Here is a 16,159-nt window from a genome sequence, read left to right on the forward strand (position 1 = left end):
GAACAGACAAGAATTTTAGTGATCGTCTTTCTAAAATGATGTCTTGTAATGAAGCTGAATATTCTCTCGAGTCAAATAACCACCAAAATAAAATTGAGTTCCGTTAACTATTTTTCTTTTTCAGCTTTAAAACCCCATAACGAATATGAAATGCTAATCTGGTTTTATGGCAGTTTGTGAGAGCTGATTTATTCTTCTTTCTGGAGGGTCTTTTATATCCATTCTGAGCAGACACACAAGTTAGCAAAGACAAAGAAAAAGTATTTGTTCTGAAATTGATATATATCGTATTAGCAACTCGGCAATTTTGTCAGAAATCTGTATTTGAGGGAATCTTAAGTAGGTATGTTTTCTATTGATTTCGTATTCCTGTTTGCATATATTTTTATTTAGCATAAGCTGACTTACAACAGGAAGAGAGAATAGAGTAACTAGCAATTATTTTTTAAATGTAACTATCATAGAAGAAATAAGTTTAATAAATTTACCTCATCATCTGAGGATGTGGTTGCAGATAAAGATATTATGGATGCGATTTTTTATATCCCAGCAGACCTCTACCCATTAGCCTCCAGCATCCTTAGCCAACGCTTCTCCAGTTGTGGATTACTCTGGCGTACATACCCATTAGCCTCCAGCACCCTTAGTCAACGCTTCTGCAGTTCTGGATTACTCAGCGATACAATTCGGCGAATTTGAACGGAAAATCCGTTTAAGTGCGTGCCGCACGTCTGCCTCATTGTAGAAGGATTTTCCATAGAGATAGTTATCCAGAAAATGGTACAGGTGGTCATCTGTGGGACCTAAATCAATAGTATGGTGCATCGCATAGTGTCCCCCAGTCACGCCGCTGAATGGTATTCCTGTCGTCCTTGCCACGTTTGTTCTCAAATTGTCATTTGAGGATCTTTGCGACTACTGGGTCCTGTTGTAATACATGTTGTACCCGCTGCAACTACAGGTCCACAGGTCCTAATGTTAGGAGCTTGTGATGGACCACTTGACAACTAGTTCAGAGTAGGTGCAGAAATTATCTTGATGATGCGAGGGTCAGGTGGTAACAACCAATATCTGATCTTGAGAATGTTGCAATGCCGGATCAGCAATGGCGAGCAGGTTGTCATTCATCGTTCCTTGTTGGCTGCCGACAGTTTGCGTAACTTGCACACCTTCCCTATGTGGTGAGGTGAAATCGGACTTTCCTCGGAAACCTGGAACCGATCGGGAAGTTCACTATACGTCTGACCGTTCTCCTCTATGGCAGCCTTCAGGGCCTCGTCATCCAACATATGTGGTTGCTCAATACGGGGTTCATCAGTTTCATATCTCCCGATCTGAACCTGAACTTCTGGAATCGATACCTGGCGATACGTTCGTTCACGCCATCCTCCCCAAAGGCCTGATGTATTTGACTTGACGACTAGATGTGATTAATGATAGGTCCACACAGAAAACCGTCAACAAGCTGACTCGATACCTCCCTTTATATGCTGGATGAGCTGTAACTGCTGGATGTGTGCAACGTGCCTATATTGGAGCAAGTGAACAGTTAAACTAACACCTTCTCCGCAATACTTTTCCGGGCATAAGTCACTTCGCTTCCTCTCTGTAAGCGCTTTATCAAATAGTATGTCAAAAACTGTAAGAACTTTTTTGGTTATCTTGTCGCAGCTATTAGAATAGCACGGTACTCTGAAATACACAACATAAAAATACAAGAAAGGCTTAACTTTCTAGTACACCAGAAAAAAACTACCACACAGTTTGTGCATGATATTAACGAAAATTTAGAAGAAACGTAACGTGAAGAAGCATGTCACATTGCTTGAATAATCTGTACAGTTGCCAGTTAAATACAGAAATTTGAAGAAATTAGTAGTCTCATACATAACAAACGTAAAAAATACTTTGGCAACTACAAAGCATATACTACCAAGCTTATACAAGAGTTACAAAACACATATACACAAAGAAAACATGTTAGCGCTAAAAAAAGTAGAGACCTATAATACTTCTCGAAATAAAATACTTCAACGCTTTAGATACTTAATTTCTAGATGTAGTGACACTCCGTCTATGTTTATTATTAACTACACTTCTGATATAAGGACAGCTGTGAATCTGGTGCTTGAAGCCTGACTATGTGCATTTTCATATTTCTTTGCCTAATTAGACATTTCGTGCATTCAAATAGTTTGTTTTCCAATAAGAAGTATTATTTATTATTATTATTTTAAATTACCGCGTCTTAAGCTACTTCGGTTGACGCACAAATGTAGATTCCCAGTGTTTTCCATGAAGACTTTCCTATCAATCTCCCTGAGTTGTATGCATTACAAATTGTAAAGCACAGAAAACTTCCAAAAATTACATTTCTTGTTGTTATGAAACAAGATATGCATATTCTTTGTTTATAAGAAGCCTTGGTTGCAAGTGTTCGTACTAAACATCCTATACACTAACTATACCCACACTTAATTCCAAAACACAGCGGTATCGCTACTACGATTCACGAATTTAGTATATTTCTCAATAGCCTTTACTCTCTATGTCAGTTTTTCAATTTGTGGTATACGCACCACTGGTGGTACGCGAGCCGCTGTTGGTGGTATGCAAATGAAAAAGGTTGGGAGTCCCTGCTCTACGTAAAACAAAATTCTTCCAGAAACAAATCACAAACTAAAACCACTAGCAATGGTACCACATTAGTCTAATTTGTTAAAAAATCTTTGTGTTTTCCACCCACCCACTTTTCTGGTTTCTATAGCCGATTATGATACAAAAATCAGTAGTATCAAATAGAATATTTTCGTCCATTTCTTTATATCGTAAGATCTGATAATTCAGTTTCGTGATGTACGAAGTAAGTGACGTTACATGAGAAACGTAAGTTTCAAGAATCTTCTTTAAACGTTAAGTGTGCGTAAGTGTACTTTATTTTAACCGAACAATGATAGTTCTCTACAGTGTTTTAATTCTTAATTATATTTTCAATATCTCGAAGCATACAATCTGACGCTCCGAGTAAGAATTCAATAGTATATATTACAATATCCTTCGCACATAACTGAAGATAACAGTTCTGCTGATACATATTTTGTCGTATTACACAGTGGAATACAGAGGCTGTTCAGTCTACATTTGGCCAATTTTGACTTACCTAAAAATTTAGAAGAATCCATGGCGCCAGGTCCATAAGTGCTCGATGTGTTTCCCTTGGTTCCTAACAATAGCCCGACAGCGTAATTCCCACTGTAATAGGCTTCTCTGAAGAACTGGGAGGGGAGTATTGTCCCATTCCCTTTGCACAGCTTTCCAAAGTCCTTCCACAGTTGTCATACGCCGTTTTCCCAAAGCCTGCTTCAGCAATCCAAATCCACAATAGTCCATAGGACTTGTATCTGGAGATTTAACAGATATCTCATTGAAAGGTATTACCTTATACCACTTGCCTCCTCCATCTCCCTGTAGAATGTGAGGGACGATCGTAGGTATGTAATGAGTGCTTGTCCATGTGAATGCGCACCAGATTGGCGTCATTTCCGTACATTGTTGGAATCTCATGCTCGTAGATCGGCCGCATGATCTGATCCTGAAAATACTGCGAATTTATTTTGCAGTTTTTCGTCACCCTACGAATCTTCAGTTTACCTCGGTAACAGTAGCCAGTAACGACCATGAACCCTTTTGGAAAGGATTCTTTACAGACACGGACCCACCTTCTGAAGTTCTTGGCGCCTTTCTCTCGGTACATGATGGCCCTCGGTTTGCCACAGTCGGAAAGGTAAATCCACGCTTCATCGAGCGTTACACTTTCGTTCCTTTTGGTGGGCATCCGTGGCAAGATGGCCGCGAGCTTTCATGACTTTTTCCAGCTTGAGTTGGTGTAACGTCTGGCTCACAGTCCCCAAAGACACGTCAAGATGATTAGCCATACACCTTTGTGTTGGCGGATTTTCTTGCATTGCCATTTTGCGAAGTTTCCTCTGCATGGTGGAGGTGGCCTTGGTGCATTCCCGCTTCCTAGGGAACTTCGTTGATGATCCAAACGGTGGAGCTTCGTTGCCCTTGTACTTTTTAATAACATTTTTATTCCACTTAAACTGATGTTGCAACCATTCTTCTTGCGCTGTTTTCTAATGACAGAAACACTAAAGTGGGCGTCATAAAGAGCCGCAATATAGCCTTCCCAAAACCGGCTTAGTTTGGGCGGCATTTTGGTCACAGAGCGGAAACCCACACACTTGGAAACAAATTGAACACTACACTCACAACAATGGTCCTGTTGTGTGCGTTATTGTCGCCCGCGCGGAAAAACAACTCCGTTCCCAGGAAGCCACTGCACAACACGGCAGGACGCCACGAGCCCAAGTCGGGTGAGTTCATTCTGCCCGGGAGGAGGGAGGAACGAAATCGGACAAACGTAGATTGAACAACCTCTGTACACGTGCATTTATCGTTCTAGAGGGAGTTCGCTATTAATAAATAAATAAATAAACAAATAAAAACTGATAGATATTTTCAGACAAATGCTCATTTGAAAGGAAATAACTTCAAATGTGTATGAACGGCTTTGCGGCACCACAACCATCACGCTGGGTGCTGCATACCGGGAAATAGCTCAATGAGATATTCGCAAGACAGGGGATTGAAAGAGGTAAGCCGATCTCTTTCCCGTCGATCCCCAGATTCGACTCCATTATATTTTTAACGGGAGTTTATTAAGGATATTCTGTACAAAATAAAAGTAAAATATGTGGTAGATATAAAATAATGTATCGATTATGCAGTTCAGCTTATAAACTCTCAAATGCTTTTAACTGTGTGACAAGAGGTAAATTATTATTTTGATATCCACAGTACAAATGATGCTAATAAGATTTATCAATAAATTAACACTTTCAGTTATTCTACTAGGCTTATGAATAATTCATACACATTTTATTTATTTATTTATTTATTTATTTTTTATTATCTGTTATTTGTACATTATTTCAGTAATCACATGGCTCCTGAAAAGGAGATCATCTTATTCTTGTTACATCTATAGACCGGACACACTATTATTGGAGTTCAGATTTATTATCTAAAGTTCTGACCTTGCTTTACGTACCAGGAGTATGCTCATTTGACTGTGTAAAGACAATGAATAACGAATTATGATGATAAAATGTATAATGAAATAGTAAATATTTACGCTGTAAGTGGGAATCGAGGCCGCGACCGGCAAGTTCTGTGAGCTGTAGACTATGCTACTATGTCTGCTGACTTCAATGTTTTGTGTGTATAGTTCTAAAAGTTAATACAAACCTCTGCCCTATTACAGTAATACATCACAGAACCTGAATAAAAACTGAAAATATAACCACAGGGACTCAATACGTCATAGACTCGAAAGATGAGTCTTCTTCCACAGCCAAATTTTAATTTATCAATAACTTCGGAGTAAAGTGACCGATCTGAATCAATAAAATAAAATAAATAAATAAATAACCCGAAGTGAAGACCAATTTTACGTCCTACGATTATGCTCGGTGGGCTAACGGGGGTGAATGATTAATGGAAGTTACGAAAGAACTGATGGAATGAGAATGTGGAAAGGAATGGAAAACTCCGGGAAAACCCACTGTAAGCTAGACGGTTTTTGATTGAACACTATTCTAGTGGCTGTTATTCTAGCTTTTTCTTTCTTCTTCACATATTGGTTTTGGATGTTTACCTATCACAAAAATACACTTCAATCCAATTTAAAAAAAAACTTCTAATAAAGGTAACCTATGACCTCTCATGAAAAGTTGATTCATGCATTTTATTGTGGATCTTTTATGGATAATTTCTTGCTGGCAATGAATGGATTTTCGATAAAACGTGGTTAAAGTTATTGTTTTCTGAATATACGTCTAAAAAAATTCAAAGAATCCTCCTCCTCCTCTTATTCAAATGTACTTCCATTTTGAATCGCTATTCTACTTATGTCGTAAAATGAATTGGAATTAATCTTCATCGGGGTAAACAAAATGGCATCTAAATAAAGATCATTAACTTTCATTTATTGTAACTTAAAATTTGTGGCTCATATTTGTGATATTTTCTGTTAACAGGAGATAAAGAGCTATCCACTAATCAGTGTTCACGTTGTTTATAAAATTTGACAGCTTCTCAAACGATGTGACAAGTTTTAGTTTTGAATCTTAAGTGTTGACACGGTACCGATAATACCTTACAAATTACCGATAACACCTTATAACCATGGTTGTCTGGATTAAACTTTCAAAAAAAAAAAGTTTAAACCAAGTAATAATAAAAAGTAAGTGAACTTCATGGTTACGTTTCCACATATCAAACCATTTGCATTAATTTTATCTCCTTTTCACCTTTTAATCAAGGCGTCCCATGTTCAATTCTCGATTTAACCACAACGCTTCTTTCAAGTGTAAACCAAGTGGCAGTTTGAATGTCACTTCAAGTAACTCTTCTCCTTCGTAAGCTCGATATTACATAAGGATGTTAAGCCTAAATATACGAAACGAAACAAAATTGTTTATTTCTGCTTGCCTGAATGCCTGTTGTTTTATAAAGAAGCCAAGGTTACTTAAATATATTGATAGAAATCGGCAAAATTTATCGACTTCTTACGTAGCTTCCAACATTAGCTTGGATTGAACTTTCAGTTTTAATCTTATTTAATTAAATTTGTAATTTAATACTTTAGTTTTAGCTTACTGATTATGATATATTGACCTAAAATTTTATATGCAAAGCAATACTGGGAATCCGTTATTGCTTTGCATTTAAAGTGATTACAGGATTTTCCAGGTGATTAAGGCGGGAATTTTCCGATTTAAGAAATTTACTGACCGGACCACTCAACTTTACACTAACCTGTTAATTACGCAGAAACATAGAACACCGTGCTGCAAATTTAAGGTTTAGTACATTTCTAAGTATCACTGGATTGCATTTTCAACCAGGAAAATACTTTTGAACAAAAATATACTGTGCTGATTCCCGTACTGGCTGCCTGTCTCTTCCTGTTTTGAGTTCTGGGATTTGATCGAATACAAGAGACATCATTTCTCCCAAATAAAAAAAACTACAACGGAATCCAAAGAAAGATTCCTATGTATTAAATTCTTACTTGACTCTTACGAAATATGAAGTGCAACTTTCCGTCAGGAGTATGATGACTCATTTCTTCTTAGATTAACATTTGTATCTAACTGATTTAAGTGGAGAGCACACACCCACTCCTAATTGCTTAGAACTACCAACACAGAAAAACTCCTTATTTCGAACCTTTTTCTTTTGTCTTTCTTCACATTAGTCGCCTCACTTGACTGCACTTGAACTGCCGATTTTACCTCCAATTCCTCACCACTACTTTTCTATTCACTTGCCTCTTCCCTGTTAACGAACTCGTGTCATGTCTCCTTTCTAAATTACTCAAGAGGAACAAAAACCGGAAAAACCAAGAATTTCACCTGGCGCCACTCAGACATCTCGACTTAGTTATTTCGAGGTCACTTCTTACACCTGACCTACATTTTGTTTCGGTCAATGGTCCTGACCGGTCAACGCCCCCAACTCACATACCAACGAGTTATTTTCGATATAGTACCTATTCATAATGTATGGAAAGTTCATAGAAAATAGTTTCAGGATGCCTCTGGAATGTCGCTCGGTTTCTTAATGTATGTCCCAAAAGAGGAGAGGACACAGGCTTAGATACAGTTACTAAATAACTTCAAGCTGTAACAATTTTTTCTCCCCCTTGCTGATAAAAAGAATGTCATTCTAAAAATATCGGAGAAGCGGCATCAAACTACTTCTGGTATATCAGTGCATTTAAAAGTGGTTTCGCATCGGAGTTTGCTACACAAAACACGGAAATACGAAAGTGAAAAACTGTACCAGTCTTCGCGTAGGCCTACATTTTCTTTGTTCTATGGTATGAAGTTTTTTGAAGTATTTATCAGGTATCCAAAGAAAAATAAATAAAAATTACGAATTTTTCACACAAAAATATGAGAAAATAAGATTTCAATACTGCTACTTAAAACTAGTGCGAATGAAATATCGGCCACAGATGTGTCACTTCCAAAGGAAAGTGGAAAAAAAATATATAATACTAAGTTTAAAAAGTCGCTCTCTGTAACCACATGGTTTTGACATCGCTCAGGCAATGACTGGAAGTTCGAGTATGTGATGCGAGGAAGTCCTCAACCACCCGATCATCAGGGAAAATCTTCCCTTTCAAGAACTGAGATAGCAGTAGGAGGGAGTAACGTTAGCAGAATACAATGGATAAGAAAGGGTTTGATATGAGCGACCTTTGAGCGACATCTAGGCATGAATTGTCGTGCAACATGACGACACTATGTCTGCTGAATGATGATGAATGCCTGGGAACAAGTTTGGGCTGCATTTTACGAAGTTCAGCATTGGAACGACCTGCACTGATGGTTTCACCAAGACAAAGAAACACATGATGGATGTCTCTTACCATAAATCATACCAGTAATATCTGTGGAATGTGAAGTGATTTACGAGACCGTCTTGGACAATGATCACGATCCAACCAGTGTCCTAACCGTTCATGATTGTGACAACAGATCAATTTTTCATCTAAAGTGAATGAAAACTCCGTTCCGTTCCGTTATTCCTTACACTCACAGAATTGCACATTTCCAGACGGCGATTTTCTTGTTGGCCAATCTCAACTCAAGTGACACCCATAGTTAGCCTTTTCACTTCATAATTTGCACGGAGACGCCGAACAACAGTGAAATGGTATCACCTAATTTGTCTACAATGGCACGAACACTTTTTCGAGGATTGCTTCCACGGGGCTATTTTGCAATGCTGTCACTAGAACGAAATTTCACAAACCAACAAATGGGGTGCGTTCATTTCTCTTATTAAATGTATTTTTTCAACTTGTACAGAGTAACCCGGTTTGAATTCGTGAAGAAAAATCACTCCAAATCGTATGTTCTCCAGGGTGCATTTTCACAAACCTTGTTCAACAACGCATTGCCTTTTTAAGTGTCTGGGTATCCCAGCTTGTTTTCTTGACGTACACAAAATTTGTGACGTTAGACGCGTGACTAGTTCTCTGTGTTGTGTTGTTGATGTGAGTATCCCATTAGACGTCAAAGAAACATTTCATTCGCACTAATGTGATATTTACAGATCATATAATCAGCAACATTGAAGATGCAATATAACAATTTTTCCTACTTCGGACACGCCTCACAGAACAGAATAAGAAGTGCTGATCAGTCTACCCTAAGAAAAAATATAGATTGTCAGTATTACCTATCTGACCAGGTGACTGTATTTGAAGTTTTCTATTTTGCGTCCTTATGCAACACCGAATTTGCGAAGGACGGAGCCTACTCTTAACGTGGGCTTTGAACCACGATCGGGCATTGAATCTGGTGCACGGACTTTCACCCAAGATCAACCCTCACAGTATCGGCCATTTCTCAACCAGTCTCTAGCCTCCAAAAAAGCTGGCCTACAAGACCACGCCTCAGGCACCGGCCCATGTGGTTTTGCTGGAAAGAGGAAAAATGAAGGAATTTCGAAAAATAGCAAAACTTTTGGTATCAAGTAACTTCTCCGCCATTGCTCAACAAGTACAGTTCTCTCAATGGCATTAAAGACTTTAATCAGATAAATTCAAGTGCTTCAAAACCTATTACGTTCGTAGTTTGAAAGCAGTATTCACTACAAATGATGTTTTATGTTTTCTACTGTCAGGTTGAGGCAGACAATCCAGAGAATGACACACTGAAAGTAAGAAATCTCAAGCAGTAACTACCATACATTTTTCTAAATAGTTATAAGGGGTCAAATACTTGACTACTTTGAAAAGAAAACTACCTGCTTTTTAAATTTACAGCATTCCCAATTCTAGCATCCCAACATTGTACAAAGTCGCTACAACTTTTTACATTTCACTTTTCTTCACCCTGTATAGTCGAGACGTTCTATTGGTCTCCAACCGCCTTCCTTTTTACTCAAGCAGAAAATTTACCCTAACCGTCCTCATGAATAATACTCCAAATAAGCCATAAACGCCACGTGTTTGGTGTCGAGGTGATACGTTGTTGCCATCACTAAACTTATATTATCGATGGATACATTATGTAATAATAATAATAATAATAATAATAATATCATTAACACAACAATCATTACAGGAATTCAATATAATAGTATGGACAAGGACGGACTTCTTGGGGTGGCAAAGAAAGATTGTATTTTTTCTCATCGGGCTTTCGCAGCACTGGTTGTTTACATGGGGCGGGGGCAGGAAAAGAGGGGGGAGAATCACTTAACATGTTTGGTTCGTACAAGCGTTATCGTTATGGAGGTTATACGATATTAACAATATGCTATATTTAAGAGTAAAATAAGCACTTATCATGAAACTAATGATTGATTTCTTTTTTTCATTACAACATATCAAAACTGAATTAAAATTAAACGAAATATTTCAATTAAACGTCCCATAACTATGCCCTTCAAGGTACAGGAGACGGAAGGAGAAGGATGCAAAAAAAACAAAAGTAATGGAAAAACTAGATATAATCGAACTTAAAAAGCAAAAAGCTCACAAGCACTGTCTTTCTGCGAAGACTACTGAAGAATCAGTAAGCAAGAGAGAGAAAATTGCAACATTGCTTTATTTTTCAGCAGATCAAATGGAAGGCCACCCTCAACTGGAAGGACTTGTTGAATTATCCCTCTCATATGTAACAAAGAAACATGTGGTTTTCTTCAATGGTGTTCCGCTTCCTTTGAAGCCGCCTGAATACGATTTGGACGATTTTATTTTATCTTCGTCGTCGCCGATTAATACTTTATTTTTTCACCTTTTCGTTACCTCAGTAATTTCGGCACATAGTTAACTAAAGGTAGGACATTCACTTCCCATGAAATGGGTCTATGAATGAAGCATGTGTGACTAACACTCACGAGTGGATTGATTTAAAGCCCATAATTTCTGTAATAAAAATCGTTGATTTAAATCGAATTTCGAAATAAATTAATTTGAAGTGAAAATAACAGCCAGATTATATAACTATAAAGTATCAAATTTTAGAGCAGTCGAATCATACTGGACTGAAGTCTCGGTCAACTTATACGTTAGGCTTCTAAAATATTATCTGACCTAAGTCTCTGTTTTGAACCGGTAACGGGACAATCCTGCTTTCCTCTCTTCATAACATAGGGTTTGTAAATCATTAACTATTCATCGGGGAAATCGGGGACGTCTAAAACAAAATTCTTTTGTGTGCGCTTCTATCTGTTCCCAGCTAATATGGACGATTTAGAAGAGTCCGATCCGCTCCCCGAAATTTGAAAATTTTGAACATTTTAACTTCAGGCGAAATTTATGTATTTGATAAGTATTAAATCACTGAAGAAAATAAATCACTTTGGCTCTGGCCCCCACTTGCTTTATGCTTAGCTGTGCTAGTTTTTAGGGTTATTTAACAATTAATTTTCTCTCCTTTCGACATAATTATGATTAATGTACTGTCCAAAGCCCCTGAGCAAGGTGAAGCTTGGTGGTTTGTCTTTGCCACTGCTTTCCATCGAGTGAAGATGTCCTGTTGTAGGGACAAGGAATCGTAGTTGAATTCAGCCATATTTTATTGCGGCGCAGGCCACCCTACGTTTTAGTGTCGCCCTCGTGAGTTGCATAAAAAGCTATGTAAGTTAAGGTAGGTAGGTAGAGAGGTAGGTAGGTAGGTAGGTAGGTGTGTGTGTGTGTGTGTGTGTGTGTGTGTGTGTGTGTGTGTGTGTGAAGTAACGATGTTCGAGTCTTCCTGAATCTTATCAGTGACCCCCTGACTATAAAGTTTGAATTTTTGTGCCTAGGGACCTATAGTTTAATGTAATTTCTAACCGCTTTAGTAGGCACCGGGGTTCGAACTCTGAATCCTCTTCATACAAGGTGATAAGCTTAACTAAGACGAAAATTCTTGTGAGTGTCTGCTTGTTCCCATATAATAGGAGCGTATTTAGGAGAGTCCGGCCCTCTCTCTGAAAGCGAAATTTACATATTTTATATGTATTCGTACTGCAAGCTAGTTCTGGACCGCCTGGTTTTTTAAAAAATATGTCTCTGGCAAATATCAATCACTTGTGTTAAAAAAAATTAAAAGTGCCTGTTGATATGAAAAATGCTTGTTGATAAACGTTGCTGTACTTTTTCCTTATTGCTTAAGAAACATTGTTTGAGATCGAAATAAGTTAATGATTGGGGATTAATTCCAAATTCAATCCCAATACTTTCAGTTAAATGCCATAATTAACATTTAATACTGATTCCCAATTTTTTCTTCAGTTCGCGACTTGTATTATTCGAGGAGAAAGATGTGATTTAAATTTTTAAAAATCTATTTAAATAAAAAAAAATTAAGAATGATTTTTCCCACCCTGCTAACACCAAATCCTAACTAAATTTATCCGAGATCACCGGGGAAACATATTCTCAAGCAAACAAACAACAAACAAAAAAATCAAAATTGGTGCATCCCTGTCACAGTTACGCGTAAATATATTCATAAAGTTTTTAATTATGGTATTAACGTTGCACACGTTGAGGTGTTTCATCGTCTAGTTCCAGAGACTACCATTAGATCCTAATGATCACCAGCAAAGAATGTTCTTTTAAACAAAAGGAACAATCATTAAAACTGACATCTATGTCAAAGTTATGTGTGAACATACCCAAAACATAAAGACGTATAAATAAAACAGGCCGAATCGAGAACCACAATCTTTTTTTCAAGTCGGACAGAATCTTCAATATAAAGGAGATGAAATCTATAGTAAATACTCGTGATACGGAAAATTTCCAGACTAGAAATACTAGAAATACCCATTTCTACACTGCGATTTTGGCCTAAGAAATGTGCAATACAAACTTACTTACAACCAAAGCTAAAATTTACAAGAATAGAAGTGACGAATTTCCAGTTCCCTCCAGCTAGAAGCGGAAAGTAATATACGAAAATATCCAGTATATCTCTTTTCTTTAATCGGTCTGCCGATCTTATTATAATACATTTTTGAAACAAAAGACAAACTGACAATCCCAAACCTGATCGACATTGTTCTGCAATACTTTACCAGTGCCTTGTTCGATGCTTGAGAACAAAGAACAGGGTACATGTATTAAATTTTATTTTTCCAAAGTTTACTCAAACATCTATGGGCATCATATATACAAAACAATTCCTACCGCTGCACGAAACCAAACGTGCTTTCATCCAATCATTGAGTGTAAGACAAATATTCGTAGAAACTAGGATAGAAATTTTGCCCACGAGTCTGTTGGGAACCTTTCAACTATTTTGTCTTGATAACAAGACATGATTCAATGGATACACACAACGCTATTTGTTTTTGATCTGCAACAGCTTTTGAAGTCAACAACTAGAATGACTTCATGATCCCGGATTATAGTGTGATATGTATTACTGCAATCAGCATTCATTTAAATTTCGCGTTAATGTTCTGTCACACCCATACACACACAAGTTTATGTATATACAGACAGCCTGTATCCCTCGAAAACTTCTAATTCACACTTCGTACTTTCGCATCTAACTTGTAAAATTTCTGGTTCCTGTACTTACCAACATTTAACACATAATGTAAAATATCAAATGAGTACTCCACAAGAACGTAGAGAAAGAAAGTACCTCTGATATGATTTTTTTTTTTTTTCATTTTGATCATTTGCCGCTGGAAAACAGTTTCTTAAGAAAGATCCTCATTATTTTTCCTTCTTTTCTATTCCTGTCGAGTCAGGATCTCTACATGATAGAGAAATTTCTTTTTAAGCATTTCCACAGGCGCCGTTCAAATAAGCAGCTTAAGCTCTTAGGTAAAAGCAACAATGTACTTACCCCATTGTTGTTTGTGGACCAGTGACCCTGACTAGAGGAGGTGGTTGAGGTGCCGTTGGCCCAGCGTGACTGTTCTGCGTCGAGGCATACGAAACAGGATGAGACATTGAATTGCTCAGCGACGTTGTGGATTGCATCGGAGAGGCCCTCGAGACCTATAATTAACCAAAGACAGGTGATTTGGTTTGGCTTCACAATATATATCTAAAATGTGTTATATTCTTACAATTTTCGTCCCAACATGTACCAAACGAACTTGCAATATAAATAAAAGCTCTGTGACAGTTTAGTTATAATTTTTAGAATAATAAAATAACATGCAAATATTAAAACTACTATAGCTTGGTAGCGGTCAATTCTTGGGACCATGAGATTTAACGTCTCTTTTTAATATCAACGTTATGTGAGATTGGACCTACACTTTAAAGAGAAATTAGTCACTACTTGAGTTTTTATTCGACATTCAATACCCCCACCGGAATCGAATACATGGCCACAGAAAAAACACACAGGATAGTCACTTGGATACAAACAGCATTTTGAGACATTGCTTATAGTTACGCAACTTGACATACTGTCTCTTGCCTGCCTTGACACACTGGTTTATCAACAGAAGTACAATTTTTATCAGAAAATATACGAAGGACGTCCAATACATATCAGGGTAATTTTTAAAAAAACAATGAAAGATGAAATGCAGTTCCCTGCTACGGGTACACATTCCTTCCCTCCACCCTTCTGGCAACGATATTCTCCACTTTGGCCACGCACAATTAATAAGTGGTTCCTGAACCACTGAAGACGACTAAATCGTTATTCATGTTGAACGTTTGTCCTCCAGGTACTCAATCAGTGGACGAAATGAAAATTTTCTCACCAGTCAGGGTTGTAACGTGAGTGTAACAGGACCTCCCAAGCACAACTGGTAAATGCAGTTTCAACGGCCGTATTGGAGATGGCCCTTGTTCATGACCTTTGGAACTGATATAAGAACTATGACTCAACATCTGCAGTTTCTCTCCTTTTCAAGACATCCCACGTACACAGTGCTTTTACTGTCTCCGACTAATGTCATAATACTCGCAAAATGGTCGTGTCCAAACTAAGGATGGGCAAAACCGGTTTCTAGAAAAACTTTTGGAAAACACACACAACTATTTCTGTGGAAACGGAATAGGTTTAATGGAATAATTTTTGCCTCTAAGAAATATAGTGCTGGAAATTGGTATAAAGGCAGAAAGACATTTGAAAATAGCAGGAGGCAAGAATACCAAGGATGAATAAAGATGATATATTTACAAAATAACATTGTAGACTGTACAAAATCAAAGATGTATCATTTGCTAATACGTCACTGGCACGCATAGTTTACACAAAAAGAGAAATGAGACGACTGTCGGGTGAAAACTGGTATAAAGGCACCCACGGTTACTTGTTTGGCGGCCTCTACACGTTCAGCATTACTCGTGATGCGCCTTTGCGAATCAGCTGACACACTGTGATAAGAGAAGCGTGGGTGTGAACGTCTGTGAGCTGTTGTGTGGGCCATGCCTCGTGGAAAATTGTTGTCAAATGAGGAACAAGCACATGGGCCTGTCAAATCTTTTAATTGCAAAACAGCTAAATCGCTCAAGTTGTGTAGTTGATAATTACGTTCGATTGGGCGCATAATACGGAAAGAACGGGAAGTATGGCAGAACGAAGAAATTTTAGTAGGCTGAGAAACGATTAATTGTGCGCAAGGCAAGGGCCGGAAATATGTCATCTTCCCAAATTGTTGCTGCTTGCAAGTTACCTGTCACATCCAAAAGAGTGCGTCAAATTTTGAATCAAGATCCACATCTTATATTCAAAAAACGTAAGTGTAAACCACCCCTTAGTCCGACGCACAAGCAAGCGCGACTCTAGTTTGCGGAAACACATATGCCGTGGACATCTGTATGGAATCACGTTGTGTTTAGTGATGAGAAGTAGTTCAATTTAGATGGTCCGGATGTTTTCAATACTGTTGGCATGACCTTAGAAAAGAGGAGCAAGTGCAAATGAGCCAAAATTTTGGTGGAGAAAGTGTTGAGATTTGGGCAGCGTTTTGTGTTAAAGATATATCCAACACTGCATGGCTCAACACCAAAATGAATCCGTCTACGTACATAGATATGTTAGAAATTGAAGTGCTGCGGATGTATGAGGAGTTGGACAACTAGAACCTGATTATCCACATGGCG

At 37.8% G+C, this 16,159-nt stretch overlaps 1 protein-coding gene across 3 annotated transcripts in view; it reads right to left on the bottom strand.

Moving 5' to 3' along the window:
• LOC145666299 (uncharacterized) overlaps positions 1–16,159 on the bottom strand; it is a 255,202-nt gene that overhangs the window by 25,623 nt on the left and 213,420 nt on the right. For all 3 annotated transcript variants that reach the window (XM_081733379.1, XM_081733378.1, XM_081733380.1), the window contains exon 3: positions 13,935–14,089. In XM_081733379.1, the coding sequence (XP_081589505.1) occupies positions 13,935–14,089 (155 nt within the window). The remainder of the gene's footprint in view (positions 1–13,934; positions 14,090–16,159) is intronic.

Source organism: Thermobia domestica, chromosome 12 (genome assembly GCF_964235325.1).
Source record: "Thermobia domestica chromosome 12, izTheDome1.hap1.1, whole genome shotgun sequence".
Lineage (NCBI taxonomy): Eukaryota > Metazoa > Arthropoda > Insecta > Zygentoma > Lepismatidae > Thermobia > Thermobia domestica.